The sequence below is a fragment of the Vombatus ursinus genome, unplaced genomic scaffold (genome assembly GCF_900497805.2).
Source record: "Vombatus ursinus unplaced genomic scaffold, bare-nosed wombat genome assembly UNPS02001419.1, whole genome shotgun sequence".
Taxonomy (NCBI): Eukaryota; Metazoa; Chordata; class Mammalia; order Diprotodontia; family Vombatidae; genus Vombatus; species Vombatus ursinus.
Genome location: NW_020941197.1, coordinates 7,172,626 through 7,192,185, shown reverse-complemented (window position 1 = coordinate 7,192,185; position 19,560 = coordinate 7,172,626). Strand labels below are relative to the sequence as shown.

Genomic DNA, 19,560 nt, shown 5'->3' with positions numbered 1-19,560 from the left:
TTTTATTACAAAGATTTGTTATTACATCACCTTTTGATTACAAAGATGCTATCACATAGATTTGTACTTGCATACACAGTTCAGATCTGTACAAAACTTTATTATAGCTATTTTGACATGGAATTCTTCCAAGGGATATACAATTTTCTTAGGTTTATTTTTAGTCGTTTTTTTAATTCTTTGACTCAGAAAAGAGCAATAATCCCAATTCAAGATGTGAGCCAGGAGACATGAAATCAAGTCTTGACTAACTAGCTATGTGACCCTAGGCAAGTTCCTGAAGTTCTCTGTTTCTTCATCTTTAAAATGAGTTGTCAGGACTAGAAGATCTCTACAATCCCTTGCCGTTCTATGGTTAGACAAGTGAACTAAATGTGGATTTGTAAATCCAAAGCAAAGAGTCAGCCTTTGCTGCCATCTAGAGGTAGAAACTTTGTAGTGAAATCTAGAGCAATGAAGAAACAATTTCCCATTAAATTGCTACTATGATGGAGAAAATAAATCAACTAGAATGAGTGTCCTGTCATGTTATATACCAGGGTATGGTCAATTTAAATAAATAAATAGATAAATAAACTAATTAAATAAATAGATAATAAATTAAATAGATAAATAAAATAAACTAATTAAATAAATAAACAGATAAATAGATGACATAGTCCTTGCCTCAGGAGAGCTTACAAGTACTTCAGTGAAAACTTTAAAAAGCAAATTAAGGAATGCAGTGCTTATGGGTTAAGTAACGTACACAAAACATTTCGCAAACCTTGGAGCACCACATGAATACGAGCCACTGTTGTTGTTGTTATTATTATTATACTTTGTGGTTCTTTTTAAGAAGGCTCCCTAAGCAGCAGTTCTTAAGCTTTCTGGTCTCAGAACCTCTTTACACTATTAATAATCACTGAAGACCTCAAAGAGCTTTTATTCATATGGGTTCTAGCTATCGCTATTTACTGCATCAGAAATTAAGACTAATAATTTTTAAAATATTTATTAATTCATTTAAAAATAACAATGATAAAACCATACATAACCTTCTTATGTAAAACAAAAAAAATTAGTGAGAAAATTGGCATTGTTTTACATATCTTTGTAAACCTCTAGTGTCTGGCTTAATAGAAGACAGGTGGATTCTTTTATCTGTTTCTGGATTCAATTTTAATGTGGTTTTGGTTGAAATACATGAATAAAAGCTGACCTCACCCAGATATGTAGGTGAAAAAGGTAGGAGTGTTTTAGTAGACAAATATCTTAGTGTTATTATGAAAATAGTTTTGACCTTGAGAAAGAGTCTCAGGGACCCTTCTGCGAACTACACTTTAAGAACTGCTGTCTTACAAGATCACAAGGCTCAGAGTTGAACAGGGTCCTCAGTGGTCAAATATTTAATGATCACAACATGTGCCATTATTACGTGTTAAACATTAATATTACTAATTTTTTTTTACATCCAAGTACACTGTTCTAACAAAGAATCTTAACTGTGAAAAATTAGGGGAAAAAAACAGTTATTTCCACAGTACAATCCTGTATGCTAGGTAGGATATGTCACACAGCTAGAGATCTAAAATGTTTTCACAACTTTGGGAAGGTGATGTTTCTAGGAACACTGGGAGTTCTATCCCATATATTTTTATTATGAACTTGGCCAATAAGTTAGTAATAGCCACAACACAAAAACAACCCTGTACACCAATCTTAGGTGCCAATTCAACATGACACCATAGAATTTTCACTGTTTTCAAAAATAATTACTACAAAAATAAAATGAATTTAAAAGGTACAAGTTTCTATATTAAATCTCATGTATTTAGATCCTAAAAAGGCATCTGAGATGCCATATCCACATTGGTCCTCAATTCTCTTAGGGTGCAGAAGTGCCTATTAGCCAGGAAGAAGGGAAGGAAGCATTAAGTGCCTACTATATGCAAAGTATCATGCTTTACAATTATTATTTCATTTGATTCTCACAACAACCCTGAGAGGTAGGGGCTATTATTATACCCATTTTATAACTGAGGAAACAGAGCCAGACAGAAGTTAAGTGACCTGCCCAGGGTCAAGCAGCTGGGGTCTATGGCAATATTTAAACTCAGGTTTTCCTGACTCTGGGCACAGCTACTATTCATTTGAATTCTATCCATCTGCTGCTTCTAGGCTGCAAATGCTGCTGCTTGGCTAATTCTCAGCCTTCTCTATCTCTTGTTGTCTGAGCTGGTGTCACACTAGGCTTCCCCTCAGGCCCATTAGATCAAAACCTGCAAGCTCCCTGTGACAGTCAATTGTACATAGAGTTAAAACTGGAAATGCAGGTCTGGAGTTCAAGATGGAGGGTCAGAAACAGGGATGAAGAGTTAGAGGTTATCCAGAGTTTATAGACAAAAGCACAGAAATGACTAAGTATGTCGTAGGTGACTGTAAAGAGAAAAAAACTGAAGATAAACGCTTGAAGAACACCTATCTTAAGAAGTCAGGAGGAAAGAGATGGAAAGATTAGTAGGAGTAACAGAAGCATGGAGTCTGATATCAATTAAACTAAGGAAAGAAAATATATTAAGGAGAAGGTAGTCGACAATGACAGATGCTACACAGAACTCCAGGAAGATGAGGGCTGGAAAAAAAGTTATTGTTGAAAGGTGACGGACTCAGATTGCAAACTGAAGCAGATTTTCTTCTCTTTCTTTTTCTTACCTTTTTTTGAACATGGCTAATAAAGGAATTTGTTTTGTATGACTACATATTTGTAATAGGTTTTGTTTTTCTAGCTTTCTCAGTGGGTAGGGGAGAAAGAGGATGGAAAGGAAAGGGAGATAATTCAGATCTGAAAATTTTTTTAAAAAGAAAAGTAATTTTAGTCAGTCAATAATCATTTATTAAGCACCTACTGTGCTTGCTGAATGCTTGGGATACAAATATGAAAATAAAAAGTCAGCCTCTGCCCTCAAGGAGCTTATAATCTAATGGGTGAAGATGACACACAAAAGCAGAAAGGGGGACGGAGAAGAGAGGGAATGTACCAGAGCTCATCTATATAATGGAAAAATCCAAGGTAGCACAGCTGGGTGGGAAATGAAGAGCTGGCTGGTCTGGGTGCCCCCCTTAAACAGAAGTTTTGGGAGAACTTGGTTCTATTCTCCAATTACAGGGGTTCCAAGGGAAGCCTGTACTGATGAGGTGTGAATACCAAGGCTGACTTGATCTGGTAGGATGATGAAGTTGCTGGGGGTATGATGAAGGGGTCCAAAGGAGGACTGAGCCAGGTGGGGAAAAAAAAATTTCAGAAAAGTGGATCTGAAGCTAGGTTGCAAGTTGAGAGGAATGAATGGTGGTAACAAGGTGAAGGCACTGATTGTTAGCTACTGTCTCAGGTAGTCTGATAGAGAGAGGGGAAAAAAGTTTGTGTGTGTTGTGAGCATAGATTAGAGGCCCCTGATCTCCATAAAGGAAGAAGTATTATTATAATGAGAGAGGGCAAAAGTGGGTTTGAGGCTTGAGACGAAAGAAGGATTAGCAGTTACCAAGAGGAATGAGATAAGGAATCAATAAGAGTAAAATCACAGGAAAGCCAAACAGAGAGAGACCAGCTGAGGTTAGCTTAGCCTGGAGCTCAGTGCTTGAAACTCCCTACTCCTTCTATCACATTGGCTATAGGCCTGGGGGGAAAAAAAATTAGACCTAAATACATCTGCTGATTGGAAAGCACTTTTTATTTTTTTTTTGGTGAGGCAATTGGGGTTAAGTGACTTGCCCAGTGTCACACAGCTACTAAGTGTCATGTGTCTGAGACTGCATTTGAACTCAGGTCCTCCTGACTCCAAGGCCAGAGCTTTATCCACTGCACCACCTAGCTGGCCCAGAAAGCACTTTTTAATGTATTATTTATTACATCTGCAAGGTTATTAAATGGAAGGGGAGGGGGGGAGGCTGTTGCCTCCCACACCTAAGGAAAATATGTTGAGATTTGCTTTATAAATTATTGTTCTAGGAGATATTAACAGCTGGGGGTTATTGTTTATGTGTTTGTTGAGAAAAAGCCAATAACTAGTATCTATGCAGGATTTTAAGTTTTGCCAAGTGCTTTACAAATAGCTCATTTTACCCTCATAACTGCTCTGGGAAGTAGATGTTATTATCCCAATTTTACAGATAAGCAAACAGGAGATTCAGTTACTTGCCCAAAGACACACAGCTAGTAAGTTTCTGAGATGAGATTTGAACTCATCTCTCATGGAATCTAGGTTCACTACTCTATCCAATATACCACCTAACTGCCCATTTTTAAAAAGTGAACTGAACCAACTTAGGCCTTCTCTTTCTCAAATTCCAGCAGCAGTTTCCACTCTTCAACCTGTTCCCAATAGTCCATGCTAATCTGACAGGTCCCCTTGCCCTGAAAGAAGGGAGAAAGTCATCCTCTGGAGGACTGACAATCTGACTGATTTGAATATTATAGAATCACTTTATGTGACTGTCTACTAATTAAACTATTAATTGCCTTTTCTTCTGTTTACTTCAAGATCAAGGAGGTATTCCAGCGTACAATTCCAACACGGACTCCTAAACTGAAGTCTATGGTAATCACTAAACTTCCTGCTAAGCCTCTCCCAGGGCACATCAAAAAACCAGTTCATCATTCTGATTTTGGAAAGCTGCACATCACAAGAACCATCAAATCAAACACTTATCTTCAAGTAGGAGGGAGAAGGTAAACTAAACTGCTGTGGCCATCATGACAAGTCTTATTCACCAGCTGAAAGACCTGGAAAGCTCCAGTAACCACTCCAGAAGGACAAGCAGGCCAAGGGCCACCATCTTGGTGCACAGTGGAGCAGGAAACTAAGAAATCAGTCTACCTGGTGAAAGAGGGGGAAGTTCAGTCTGAAACTACAGCGTATCAGCACTGCACCACATGGTATCTAGTACCAAGAATGTTTAAGTTATTTTAAAAAAAGGAATTAAACATTTATTTAAACATATGTGGGGAAAAATAAGGCAGAAGATCCATCCAACTCCTTAACCTCTTCATTTCCAATGCAGCCCAGGGAAAATCCTTAGGTTGTACTCTCCTAGCTCAGAATAGAAAAAAGTAAAATCAGATTTTCAGAATAAAGTACAAGATCTGATAGCCCACAAGAACCCTATCACTTCAGTCTTGCTAAAGTTAACTTCCCCATTTGCTGGATAGTTTTACAGTTCCTCCAAGTTACATGCCATAAGTTTCACTACAAATATATCTAGAAATACTGTCTCTTTCCATAGACCTTTACTGAGCAGTAACTTTGCTAAGGAAAAACATTAGAGTTTCCAATCTGTTGTAAGAAGTTTCTGTAGTAATCCCATAAGAGAGGAAAAGGTTATTTATTTTCCTCTAAATAGCAATCAATGTATCAACAAGTATTTGTTATGCACTTACTGAGGGCTAGGCATTTTGCTGAGCAGTAGAAAAACAAAGAAAAAACAAAGTCCCTGACCTCAAGGAGCTTGTATTTGAATATGGAAGACCTCACATAAATTTGAGGACCCCAGTTGAAGGGTACAGGGGTGTTTAGCCTAGAGAAAAGATCTGGGGGGAAAGGGAAGATTAACCATTTCCAAATATTTTGAAAAGCTGTTAAACAGGGATTAGACTCGGTTCTTCTTGGCCACAGAGAAGACCTAGGCACAAGGGAGAAAGTCACAGAGAGGCAGATTTCAGCTCAATGTAATGTAAAACTTCCTAACAATCTGAACTAGCTACAAATGTAACGGGCTCTATTTGTGCAAATAATGAAGCTGTTCAAGTGGACACATGATTTGAATTCACATTCACCTATTTCCATCGAGCTGGAAACAATGGCCATATTTTATATATTCATAACTTCAAATAGCACAGATTCATATACATGTGACCACTTCAAGGGATTCATTGTTCAAATTAATTTGAATCTAGGTATACAGCAGGAGGTAAAGGGTTCCTCCTCACCTGAGATCTTCAGGTAAAACAGATGACAGCTTATTGTGGATGTTGTGGAGAGGTCTGTGGTAAGGTACAAGTTGGACTGGGTGACCTCCCTTCCAACTCTGTGAGAGTATCATGTACTGGAGACAGAAATGATGATAACAATCTCAGATTCATTTTTCCAGTGGATTTACTCAGTGTTTGTTGGAACAGCTTACTGTCTCTCACCGATCATGTGCATAAGCAGCACTATCTCAGTGAAAAAGCACTGGGTTTAGGGTCAGAGGACCACAGTTTCAATCCTGGCTCTCACCTGTGTGACCCTGAGCAAGAGGCCTCAGGTGTCTCATCTGTAAAATGAAGGGGTTAGATTAAACAATCTCTAAAATCCTTTCCATCTCTAAATCCTGTGAGTTCTGTGATCCAGTTACCACTTTGGCCCTGTTGTTTTATGCAGAACAGTTAAGGAGGTAAAAGAGAGAGAGAATAAGTAGCAAAGTTGGCAGTCTTTTGGCAGAGAGAAAGATGGTGGTTTGGTCTCGGGTGATTTAAAAGTCTAGAAAAGGGAGAGAAAAAAAAAAACTTTGGTTAAGTGACAATAGAGTGATAAGAGAACAGTGAAATGAAACAGGTATATTAAATAGCAGGGCAGCTAGGTGGCACAGTGGATAGAGTACCGGGCTTGGAGTCAGGAAGACTTATTTTCATGAGTTCAAATATGGCCTCAAAAACTTACTAGCTGTGTGACTCTTAAGTCACTCAGTCCTGTTTGCCTCAGTTTCCTCATCTATAAAATGAACTGGAAAAGGAAATGGCAAACCACTCCAGTATCTTTGTCAAGAAAACCTCAAATGGAGTCAAAAAAAGTCAGACACGACTGAAAACAACTTAAGGACAATACATTAAGTCGTCCTACCACATGAAATACAGGAGTGATAATCCAGCAGGGAGTCACAAGCCATCAAGCAATCTTCAAAACAAATTTACCATTAACTGATAGGTGGTTCAATGGATAGTGAGGGATTGGTCATTTAGTCAAAACATAACAAGATTTAATGAAAAGTGTACTAAGAAACAAAGGCACTGTGTGCACAATAAAGGTTCAGAAAATCCATTTTATTGAGCAACATATATATATATACACATATATAAAACAATAGATAGAGATAAAAGTATAGATGCAGTATGGAAAATCTGAAATAAAGAGTAAGAAAAACTATTAGAGAAAAATCAATGAGAAAGTTTATAATTTAAGAATACACTTGCTGTAACTTTAATAAAATATTACATAGGTGAATATTTTGTATTTGAGATTTGGGATTCCCTAGCCCATCAGCCTCCCCCTCCAACCCTCAATACACATACATCATTAGGTTTATAGAGGGAATACAAATAGCAAAAGAGAGTCCTGGGCCTTCAGGAAGTCCGGAGTTCAAATGTCCTGACACTTAACTGGCTGTGTTGCACTAAGTAAGATGTTTACCTTCTGTGCCTCAGGAAATTCCTGAAGACTCATCTTTTAAGTCATAGATGTGCTACATATGGGTTGGTGGAGGAAGTTCCTATACTGGGAGTCACCAAACCAATGAAATTGGATTTTTCTTTATCTTTCTCCTGGACAGTTAGGCTTACAAAGAAAAAAATTATATCAAGCAAACAAAGTAAATGGCTGGGTCACAAGAACGAACTAGTTGATGTAAAAATAAGTAAAATTATGTAGAAAAACATCAACTTTTTGTGTGAGTAAACAGTGAAAGCAGTAAGAAGCATGAATCCACCTTCAACTGTAAATGACAGCCAAATCCCATTATGATAAACGCCATGCAGTTAACTTCTGTAATAGAAAATTGTTTCTAAACTGCTTATTTCAGGCAATGCTACAAAATTAAAAAATTAAAATTAAATTAATTAAAATTGTAAAAAAAAAAATTAATTCAAATAAAAAAAAGATGTCCCAAAAGTCTTAGTGCAGTTATAAGTGTAAAACTGCACTAAAACTTTTGGGACATCCTTAATAATAAAGCACTCTGGAGTTCACTGAAATAGGACTTGATCCATTTTACCCATACAAACAAAATACAAAGCAACCATCCTCGTTCAGTGCAACCAATCTTGTTCTCCTACAAAAATCAGGTTTCACTGTAGAAAATTAAAATAAAGGAAGAAATTCTGCTGAACTACCTACACTTAGCCGCCTAATTAAAAAACAAACTAGGAAGCAACAGTAGAATTAACATAAATCTAAAATAAAAAAAACCCCACAAATACACACAAAAAACCTAGTGTTTCTACACTTGACTGCAGTCATTCTTAGATTTATGGGGTCACGATTACGTGGGAAACAGCCCTTATGTAAGGGAAAGAGCCATGAATGGAATCTGAGTTCAAGTTCCAGCTGTTCTCCAACTTCAATCACTTCACTTCAGAGTCTCAGTCTCCTCATCTATAAAATGGAACTAAGGCTTACAGGACCTAACTCACAGGACTGTTGTGAGGGTCAAATTTGTATGGCATGTAAAGTGCTTTATAAACAGTAATATGCAATATGTATTATGACATTATAATTTCCAAAAAATTAGCTTAGGGTTTATCTTTTAATAGGAATGTTATTAACGTAATTGAAATGACCAATGATGAAACGCTTGGTTATCACAGGCAAGTCAGACTTAGGTTTAAAACAACATAATTACTGAATTCTTTCAACTTCCTATTATCCTTGCAAAGTATTCTGTCCTACTCAAAAATACTCTGAATCAATGGTAGCCTGGGCAAACAAGCTGAGGAGGGTTTATAAGGCCTGTAAAAAGACATTATTCATTAGCAGTTTAATAATACGGTTAATGATAAGAAAGCTGCCAAAACATCAGGCAGTTGCAGTCTAGTGTTGCATATGTACTTGGCTTAAATTCTGTTTTTATTGGGGGGGAAATCAGGACATTTAATAAAGTATTCAAAAAATTTGCAGTAGTTTAAAAAATTCATTTAGCCACACTGATGTAATGGATTGTTTACTTGTTTTTAATCTAGAAAAGCATAGGTCTTAGGCGTTACTAAGAGGCATTTTATCAAGACTTATATAAAAGAATCAACAATTAGCATAAATTCAGCAAGGACAACTGATGATATATCTAAATTTGAGCTTTTTAAAAAAATGCTTTACAGAATTAATTTCATTATAAGTTCATTATGTACCTTTTATTTGTGGTCCTACCTAAAAAACTTTTTACCATGAACTCTACAAATACAGAGAAAATAATGACCCAACCTTCTTTTCTTTTCATGTCTCTTTGTCTCTTCCACCTGAGTCACTGATGGAAATCAGGGTCCCATTAATTGTCAAAATTATCTTCTCTCTTCCCTCTTTTCCCTTTATTGCTCTACATTCTCATTTACCTACTATCCAAGTCTAAAAAAAAAAACCCTCTATTTCTCTCCTGTTTAACTTCCTTCTAATTTCAGCTCATCCTTTTCAAAATACACTGTACAGGAATTTTGATAATAAAATTAAAAAAAAACTAATAACATGATTTGCCTTTTCTCTTTTCTTTAAATTTCTGTCATTAAAAATATACATCTTCATTGGTTTCAATAAAATTGTTGTATATAGCTATATATATAGCCAAATATATATCTATATCTAAGAAAGCAAATTCCACAAGGGCATAGGATATCGTGAAATTTATTTAGAAGCATCTACCATAGGATCAGACAGGCAGTGAATGTTTCTGGAAATGAAATTTGCTGTAGTTCTGCTATGGAATATCAAAGTCTACTGTAACATTTTAAAACTGAACCTACATTTTATATTCTCATACAACATTTCAAAGAATATAAAAACAGTATGTTATAGAGCCAAACTCCAGAATAAGACTAAAAAAAATACTGAACTCTCATTTGAAACTGAAGTTGTTCAAGTTTAAGGAAAATGAGCCAAGCTAGTCCACATTTACTGCATCTCCTGAGGGACTGGGAATAATTGAAGGAATATAATTTGAAGAAGACAGTTGGCATTCTGCATGTTTCCTGATATTAGGAAGAAATCAGAAAAAACACATGAGGCATCTTTCAACAGTATCATATAAGGAGAGAGAAGTTGATCCCGGATGACAATTATATCTTTCAACTACAGAAATTAATTTTCATTTACAGAGCAGAAGCCCCAAATCCTTGGGTCAACAAAAACAGTTTTCCTATCAAAGGACCACTTAAAACATTAAATTCAAATACAGTTAAGGGAGAACTTTACTAGATGTTTTATTTTGCAACAAGGACTTCAGTTGGCATTACACAAAAAGAAAGGCAACAGCTGCCAAATCATTTGCACGGCCAAACCACAGAATTTCTGCAACTTAAGGTGTTCTACTGAAAAACGCTGCCTACAATTTGGGGAACATATATAAATCACTGCTGGTAAGGTCCAATTTTGGCCATTTGCATGGCCAAACCATAGAATTTCTGCAACTTAAGGTATTCTACTTAAAAACACTGTCTAAGATTTAGGAAGCATATATAAATCACGGCTAATAAGGGCCAATTTTAAAAATAGGAATAACTTGATTTAACGTATTTATTATTGCATCCAACATAAAATATAAAATTTTCTGTACAACTTTTAAAGCCCTTCATAATCTGGCCCCTTTCTATCTCTCCAGTATTTTTATACCTTATACTCTGCCATCCAATGACAATAGTCCCCTTGCAGACCATGACAATGCATTTCCTGACTCTGCATTTTCACTAGCTGGCCCCCATGCCTAGAACTCTTCCTCCTGCCGGTACCTTTAATGTGTTTTCTTCTCTCATTAGAGTGTCAATTTCTTGAGGGCAGGGTCCATTTCTTTTGGCTTCTATTTGTATCAGCATTGCTTAGCACAGTGCCTAGCATAGGAATGGGGAACCGGTGGTCTCAGGGCCACATGTGGCCCTCGAGGTCCTCAAGTGTGGCCCTTTGAATCCAAATTTCACAAAACAAATCCCCTTAATAAAAGGATTTGTTCTGTAAAACTTGGACTCAGTCAAAAGGTCACACCCAAGCACCTAGTAGGCCCTGGGACAGCTCTTAGTAAATGCTTGCTGACTTGGACTATGAAGTCAAAAAGCCCTCTCTTCAAAACTCAGTTGTAACCGAACAATTGGGTCTCTACCTACAAATTATTTAACAGCTTTACAATTCATCATAATTGTAGTAACTCATGGCATGTCACAGGATCACATATTGATCCTGGACCAGAAGGGAACTCAGCGACCAAATCCAATGGCCTTTTCTCAGTTGTCATTCTACTTGACCTTTCTGCAGCTTCTGAACTGCTGATCACTCTCTCTTTCCGGATGCTCTCTGTTCTCTAGGATTTAGTTACTATCTCCTGGTTCTTCTCCTACCTATCTGACCTCTCCTTCTCAGTCTTCTTTACTGATCTTTACCCATAACATGCCCTCTAACTATAAGTGTCCCTCAGCATTCTGTCCTGGGCTCACTTCTCTTCTCCCTCTATACTACTTCACTTGGTGATCTCATCAGCTCCCAAGATTTTAATCACTGTCTGCTGATGACTCTCAAATCTATCTATCCCACCCCAACTTCTCTGCTGACCTTCAATCTCCCAACTCCAACTGCCTTTCAGACGTTTCAAATTGTATGTCTCATAGACATCTTAAACTCAACACATCCAAAACAGAATTCATTATCTTTCTCCCTAAACCCTATCCACCCACCCCAACTCCTCACCTTCCCTATTACTGCAGAAGGCAACACCATCCACCCAGTCCCTCGAACTCAAAACCTAGGAATTATCCTGGACTCCTCACTATCTCTCACCTCCCAGATCCAATCTGTTGCCAAGGCCTGTGGATTCCACCTTTGCAACATCTCTCAAATATGCTCTCTTCTCTCCTCTGACACTGACCAGTCTAGTAGTCCTCATCACCTCAAGCCTGGATGATTGCTATAGCCTGCTGGTGGGTCTGCTTGCCTTAACTCTCTCCTCACTCTAATCCATCCTCCATTCAGCCACCAAAGTGATTTTCCTAAAACAAAGGACTATGTTAACCCCCCCCCCCAATAAACTCCAATGGCTTCCTACTGTCTCCAGGACCAAATACATAATGCTTTGTTTGGCATTCAAAGCCCTTTGTACTCGAGCCTCCTCCTATCTTTCCAGTCTCCTTACATCCCAGTGACACAGGCCTCCTGGGTGCTCCATGAACAAGACACTTATCTCTTGGCTCCAGGCATTTTTTCTCTGGCTGTCTCCCATAAATGGAATGCTTTTCCTCACTCTGACTACTGACCACCTTGGCTTCCTGAGTACCAACTAAAATCCCACCTTCTTCAAGAAGGCTTCCCCAACCCCTCTTAATTCTAGTGCCTTCCGTCTGTTAATTATTTCCTATTAATCCTGTGTATAGCTTGCTTTGTGTGTGTGTGTGTGTATTTGTATATATATATATATACATATATATATATATATATAGCTCTATATTTGTATATTACCTGTTGGTTTGTATATATTTGTTTGTTGTCTCCCCCATTAGATTAGGTCCTGTCTTTTGCCTCTTTTTATATCTCCAGTGCTTAGCACAGTGCCTGGCACATAGTAGGTCTTTAACAAATGTTGACTGATTGATATAGTTCCAATATCTCCTTTTAAAGATGAGGCCCACAAAGATTAAGTATTTTGCCAGAGGTCACAGAGAAATCAGAGCTGAGATTCAAATCCAAGTCCTCTAACTCAAAAGTCAAAGGGTTTGGAGTTTTTTTTGTTTTGTTTTTTCTACCCTACCATGCTGTCCCACAGGGTTTTGGCTACGAAAGCACTTTGTAAATGTTAAAGCATACGAAAATGTAGTTATTACTAGAATACATAACTTCTAAGGAAATTACCAGCCTGTACTGGTTTGACAAAAAACACCAGTCTGCTGGTCTTGCCATGGAGTCAAAACAGCTGTGTTATAATGGGAAGTGCACTGGATTTGGAGTCAAGCCTCAGTTCAAATCCCAGTCCAGCACTTCCAGTTACATAACCATGGGCAAACTGGGGAACATAGCTTCAATTTCCTCATCCACTAAAAAAAAAAATATATGAATATATATATATATGAATATATATATATGAATATATATATGAATATATATATATGAATATATATATATGAATATATATATATGAATATATATATATATGAATATATATATATATGAATATATATATATGAATATATATATATATATATGAATATATATAATAAAACTCAAAGCACCTACCTTAATGGGGTTAAAAGGATCAAACAGTATGTGAAGCTTGGTAGATGCTAAAGTACTAGGTCATTATCAGTTGCCGTTATAAAGCATTTTTTCAAATGAAGCTGTATAACTTATTTTAACATCATAGGATCATCCCACCATAGAGTTAGAGCAGGGTTAGAGGTCTTGAGTCCAAACCCCTCATTTAAAAATGAGGAAACTGAGGCACGAAGGGGCTGCTCTTTGGATAACACCCAATATTTACATAGCACTTTAAGGTTTGAAAAAGCCTTTACGTAAATTATTGCATTCAGAAAGCATTGGTAAGACTCTTTACAGACCTTAAAGCTCTATATAAATTCTAGCTATCATTATAAATAACCACCTGACATAGGTGCTATTATTCTCATTTTGAAGATAACAAAACTGAGGATGGGAGAGGTTAAGGGTCACAAGCCTTCTTCCTTTAATCCCACTTGCTATGAGTCCAAAGAAACACAAAAACACAACCCATGCTCAGAAAGGAAGGAACCAGCTAACAGGAAGGGAGTTTATAGTATAGATCAGGGATGGGGAACCTGCAGCATCTAGGCTACCTGTGGCCCTCTAGGTCCTCAAGTGCAGCCCTTTGACTGAATCTAAACTTCACAGAACAAATCCCCTTAATAAAAGGATGTGCTCTGCAAAACTTGGACTGTCAAAAGGCCACACCCAAGGACCTAGGCCACAGGTGGCCTCGAGGCCGCAGGTTCCCCACCCCTGGTGCAGATCATTTACGGACCTGCCCCCACTTGATGCGGTGATACACTAAATACTAGCTTCCGCGCTCCACAAGTTCCATTGGTATAAAGGACGTCTGCAAACACCAGTACCATCTCCAGCTCCAGGTCCATCATGGGGGTGAGAAATCTGTAAACATCAACTGCCCCTCCAAGCTCCAGGAGCATCACTGGGATAAAGGGCATCTGTAAACACCAGCAGCACCTGAGGAAGTGGGGAAGGGGCGAGCCCAACCAACACACGTGCCTTCTTCCTTTATCTAGATGTCAACATTGGGAAAGGGGTTCCTGTCAGAAATGTACCTTCACATCAGAAAAATAATCAATCCAATCAATACACATTCATTAAACGCCTACTACGTGCCAGGAGCGCTGGAGATAACAAAAAGCGGCAAAAGACAGTTCGTGCCCTCAAGGGGCTTACGAGAAAGGGCCAGATGACACGCGCAAGTGTTGTCTGCTTTCTCCAAGCAACGGCAAAGAGAAGAACCCAAGAGAAGGGACAGAAGCGAAGCCGGGAGAGAGGCTCTCGAAGCGGATGGGTACCTGCCCTGCTGCCGCCGCCGGCTCCTGCCCCATCCGACTTCCACCACTCGTCTCCCAGGTCGTCAGCCATCCCCGCTCCAGGCAACGTACGCCGCAGCGGTGGACGCCTTGCAGTGCAATCGAAGTCTCTCCCGCCACCGGGCTCCAAGCACAGCCGCCGCCGCCTCCCCGAATGCTGCAAGCACGCGGAGTCCGGAACCTACAAGCACTGGCAGCTGCCAACAGACGCTCCAGCTCCTCCCGGGAGACACCTACTACGCAGACGTAGTCGCCCTCCTGTCCCCTCCCCTTCCTTACCGGGTCACATCTGTCCGCACTTTCCACACACCTGTTGAAGGAAGAGAACCGCTACAGTGAGGAGGAACAAGAAAATAAATCATATAAAAACACGATGTCGTTTAGAGACGCTTTATCTACATTTATTCATTAAATATTCTAGGGAAAAAATTTAACGCTTGATTTGTTTAAAAAATAGTGTTGTCGAAAGTGCTGGAAAGAAAAGAGGGTTTTTTGGTTTTTTCCTCCAGTTTTAAAGGGATACTGCCGCGGGAAAAAGTGCGACCCACGTGGGTGCCGTGTAATTTACCCTGGAGCGTGCTTCTGCTGGTTCACGGTAAGAGCGAGCATGCGCTGGTGCGGCGCAGCTGCCAACGCGGGGCCCCAGAAGGCATTCCTAGTCTCCCTTAGTGCTAGCGCCTCACCTGGGGGGCCTATTTCCAATGTATGTGTAGAGCATGTTTGTATATAGTTGTTTTCATGTTGACTCCCTCGTTAGATTGTGAGCTCCTTGAGGGCAGGGACTTTTATTTTGTTTTTGCCTTTACTTTAGCACCTAGTAAGCGTTTAATAAATGCTTCTTGACTTGACTCAAAACCCTGTTTACTTCAACCCTTAGAATCAATTGCAGGGAATGGGCACTGGTCTGGCTTTCCAGGGAAGACCACTCGTGGCCATGAGTATCGATTCCTTCCACAAAGTGGTTTGGAGCTTGGGGAACTGGAAACTCTTTCTCCGGACTCACCTTGAAAAAAACAGGGTTTCAATAGAAGATAAAGAGAGAGGAGACACTGCATTGGGAGGAAGTAGCACGGAAGGGATAATGTGTTTGGACGGAAAAAAAAATTGACAGCCAGAGTGTATGATGGCTGTAGAGGAAGAGTGAAAAATGAAGCTGAAAAATTAGATTAAGGTGAAGTCTTTGAATGCCAGGCTGAATTTGGACTTTATTCTCTGTGTTATGTGGAACCGTTTAATGTTTTTGAGCAGAGCAGTGACATAATCACTGTCATATTTTACTTAGTATGAATGAGAATGAAGAGAAATTGAGTGATAAGTTTGTTGTAGAATCATTTATCCTGACTGAAGAACATTTAACAGCCCCATTATTAGATAAGAAATACAGTTACTATATTCACTATAGTGAAATATAGTGACTAAGAAATATAACTGTTGATCAATGGAATATATATGTATATACATATACACACATTACATACATATATGTGCTTATGTGTATATACACACACACATATGTAAACAACCATAGTAACATAGTGTTCAATAACCTGAAAGATCCAAGTTATTGGGGATTGACTGAACAAGTTGCAGCATATGAATGTGTTGGAACATGCCATGTTCATTCATCCTGTTACCTGCCCTTGTTTCCATTTTCTTTATGTTTCTTTACTAAATCTAAGTTGATTGACAAGTTATGTGTGCATTCACATCAGTCTTTTCACAAACATCTTATTTTTCTTCCTCGCTGAAATAGTTTTTATTTTCCTTTGTGTCTGCAGAATTTTATTCTTCATTATCTTGCATCTTTCCTAAGCAGACTCCTTGTAGCATTTTAGCCCATGGAATTCTATTTTTCTTCTAAACCTTTTGAAATCTGCATTCTCAAAATGGAGGGTAAGATATCACACTATGCCCAGATTTCTTCTGCTGTATGACAGATTCTAGGAGAGAATGGTCATTTTTGTCCACAGTGCCTCCTCCCTCCCCAAGTTTGCATAATTTCAATGCCAGCACCCAGTTCCTCCCTGTTGCTGAGAATCATTTACAAGATAAAATCTCCCCTTGATGGTTTCTTTACCAAACAATGAAATTATCACTAAGGAAAATAAAGAAGTTATTAACTATTCTGATTTTGGTAATGAGAATGTCAGCATATATCTAGATACCTGCTGTCCTCAATCACTACTATATCATACCTCTGTGACAAGCTTTTGATTATTTCCCGAACTCATCTTCTTTGGGTTGGTTTCTGAATAAAGCTTTGAATTTTCCATTCAAGATAATATAATACTCTGTTAAAATAATTAGCTCATTTTAAGTCTATGGGCAATATAATGATCCTTAAGACCAATATGGTACCTGATCATCATCTTTAGAGAATTTATTTTAAATGAAAAATTATTTTGAGTCCCCAGTTAGAAAATATTTAACATTTAGGCAGAGTTTGGGCTCTCTGCCTAACTTTAACATTTATATCTCTCTTTAGTTAACCACTGGCCTCTTTGTAGTTGAGGCAAAATTCAGTTTATTAGAAATATTTGCATAACCAAACAGCAGATTATATTATAGCCTGTGGATACACAGGTACCAGGAAGGGAATATGGGGGAAAAGCTGGCTTTTTCTTGGCATTTCTGTCAATACAGATCTTTTGCCACGAAAAGTCTGTAGAGCTGATGACCCTCCACAATACCTCCTTTCCCTGCCATTGTTCAGTCCTGCCTCGACTCCTTAGGGGTATGCTGGAACATGTTCTCATGAATGGAATGAGCCCTAAAGTTCAGTTTCTGCTCTTTATAAAGGAAGGCACTGGGAGGAGTTTGGTACTCTACCTTCCAGGATTCAAACTTGAGTCTCTGACTCTGTGTCCTTCACATTTTTCCTTGAATCATGTTGCTTCTCATTACATATGGCCCAATGGAAAGTAAACATAAAAGCTGCAGCAAAAGCCGTTGCAGATACGCATTAAGGCTTGGCCAATTGCAAAGAGGACTCAGGCTTTCCAAGTAGGGCCAGATGGGAAAACACATGAGTTGTACAAATACAAGAAGAAACAATTCCAAAGATACAAGGAGGGGTAAGGCCCAAGGATAATATAAAATGGTGAAAGGTAGATAGTTGGTTTATTGCAAATTTCATAGATTTGACCTGCACTAACTGGGTCATTTGGACCATTACAGTGGTCCAAAGTTAATTTGGCGGTACGTGAAAGGCAGGCTGGCTTCAATAACTAATAACAATAATTAATAAATAAGCTAACCAGTAGAAATCTCTGATACTACAACAGGGAGCCTGAAACATCCTTGTGCAATCTTTACTATGTCTAAGACCACTTCAGGTTTCCCCTAGAGTGATACTGTAGTTTATGAAGCATCCTTAAAGGATAGGACTAAACTGCTCTGCAATGATGGGTTCACCATCTCTCCCAAATCCAGGAAAATATCATTGTGGCATTTCCGAGTCTCCCTTCACCACTCCCCAAGCGATTCCATAATGTTGTTGAGTCATTTTTCAGTCATGTCTGACTCTTTGTGACCTCATTTAGGGTTTTGTTGTTGTTGTTTTTTGTTTTGTTTTTAGCAAAGATACTGGAGTAATTTGTCTTTTCTTTCTCCAGCTCATTTTACAGATGAGGAAATAGAGGCAAAGAGGGTTAAGTGATTTGCCCAGGGTCACACAGCTAGTAAATGTCTGAGGCTAGATTTGAACTCAGGAAGATGAGTCTGACTCTAGACCCAGCACTCTATCCACTCCACCACCTAGCTGCCCTTCCATACTGTTACCTTTTGTAAAAATGGTATGATGAGAAAATAGATTGTTGTTGTTTGTCCTTCATTCTCCAGGAGGACCAATGAAGGTGATGTTTTGACTTGCAAGTGAATTGTGTTTAAGTGAGACAGAGCTGTGCAAAGCCATCAGCCCTACTCTCTCCTCCAGAGTTGTTAGAGTCTAGTGGTAAGACACAGGTCAGGATAACTGGCTGGGAAGACATATGAAGTAATGTAGTAAGAGGAAAAACAGAGAAAGAAAGAAAGAAAAACTGACTACCATTATATAACTAAAGAAAAAAACAACAAATCTATCATACATGCACACACACACAAAATTCACAATCTAATGGAAGAGACACTGTGCATACAATTATATATAAAACATATATGCAGGGTAGGTTGGAGATAATTTAGAGGGGAGGCACTAAAAGGCTTCTTGCCCCTTGCAAGGTTATTGCACCTATTTCTCTCACCAAAACCAAAGGGAAAAAATGGCTTCTTCTCCTTCCCCCTGTAATCATGGTCTCTAGCTAGAAAGTTAGTGATCTTACATTATGATTTCCATAGCCCATCTGCTGTAAATTTGCATACCTGCACATCTAATGCATCTCCCATGATACCCATCCGCACAAATAACATGTTGATTTCTAAATGCAAACCATAAAAAGCACCCCAACAAATTTAGAATGTACACATGGGTCACTCTCTCTCTTATAGTTTTTTTTTTAAGTATTCATTAAATATGACCAGGTAGTTGCAGATTGGACAGCTAGGTGGTACAGTGTGTAGATCACTGATCCTAGAGTCAGGAGGACCTGAGTTCAAATTTGGCCTCAGACACTTACTAGCTGTGTGACCCTGGGCAAGTCACTTATCCCTGTTTGCCTCAATTCCTCATGAATTGGAGAAGGAAATGGCAAAACACTCTAGTATCTTTGCCAAGAAAACTCCAAATGAGGTCGCGAAGAGTCAGACATGACTAATAGACTGAACAGCAAAAGTAGCAAATTGCTTAGAAACTAAAGTTTAGTTAGCTTGTTTTAAGGGCCAATTCTGCCACTTCTATCAACCTAAGACTAATTTTGTGTCTTTCCACTATCCATAGATAGACATAGCCTAGAACATCCTCTAGCTGGGGGATTCCAACCTCCCAAGGACAAATTGACAGGACACATCTCCCTCCTAGCACAAAAGATCAGTTAAGATGGCACCTAGACACTGATGGAGCAGATTTCCCCAGAGCCCAGTGTGAACGTGTTGGTTATAAA

The 19,560-nt window shown here is 38.6% G+C and overlaps 1 protein-coding gene across 1 annotated transcript in view; it reads right to left on the bottom strand.

Annotated features, from left to right (window-relative positions):
• Positions 1–14,732, bottom strand: part of CMSS1 (cms1 ribosomal small subunit homolog) — a 424,788-nt gene extending 410,056 nt beyond the window's left edge. Inside the window, exon 1 of the mRNA XM_027867333.1 lies at positions 14,507–14,732. Within this exon, the coding sequence (XP_027723134.1) occupies positions 14,507–14,576 (70 nt within the window). The 5' untranslated portion in view covers positions 14,577–14,732. The remainder of the gene's footprint in view (positions 1–14,506) is intronic.
• Positions 14,733–19,560: the final 4,828 nt, after the last annotated feature.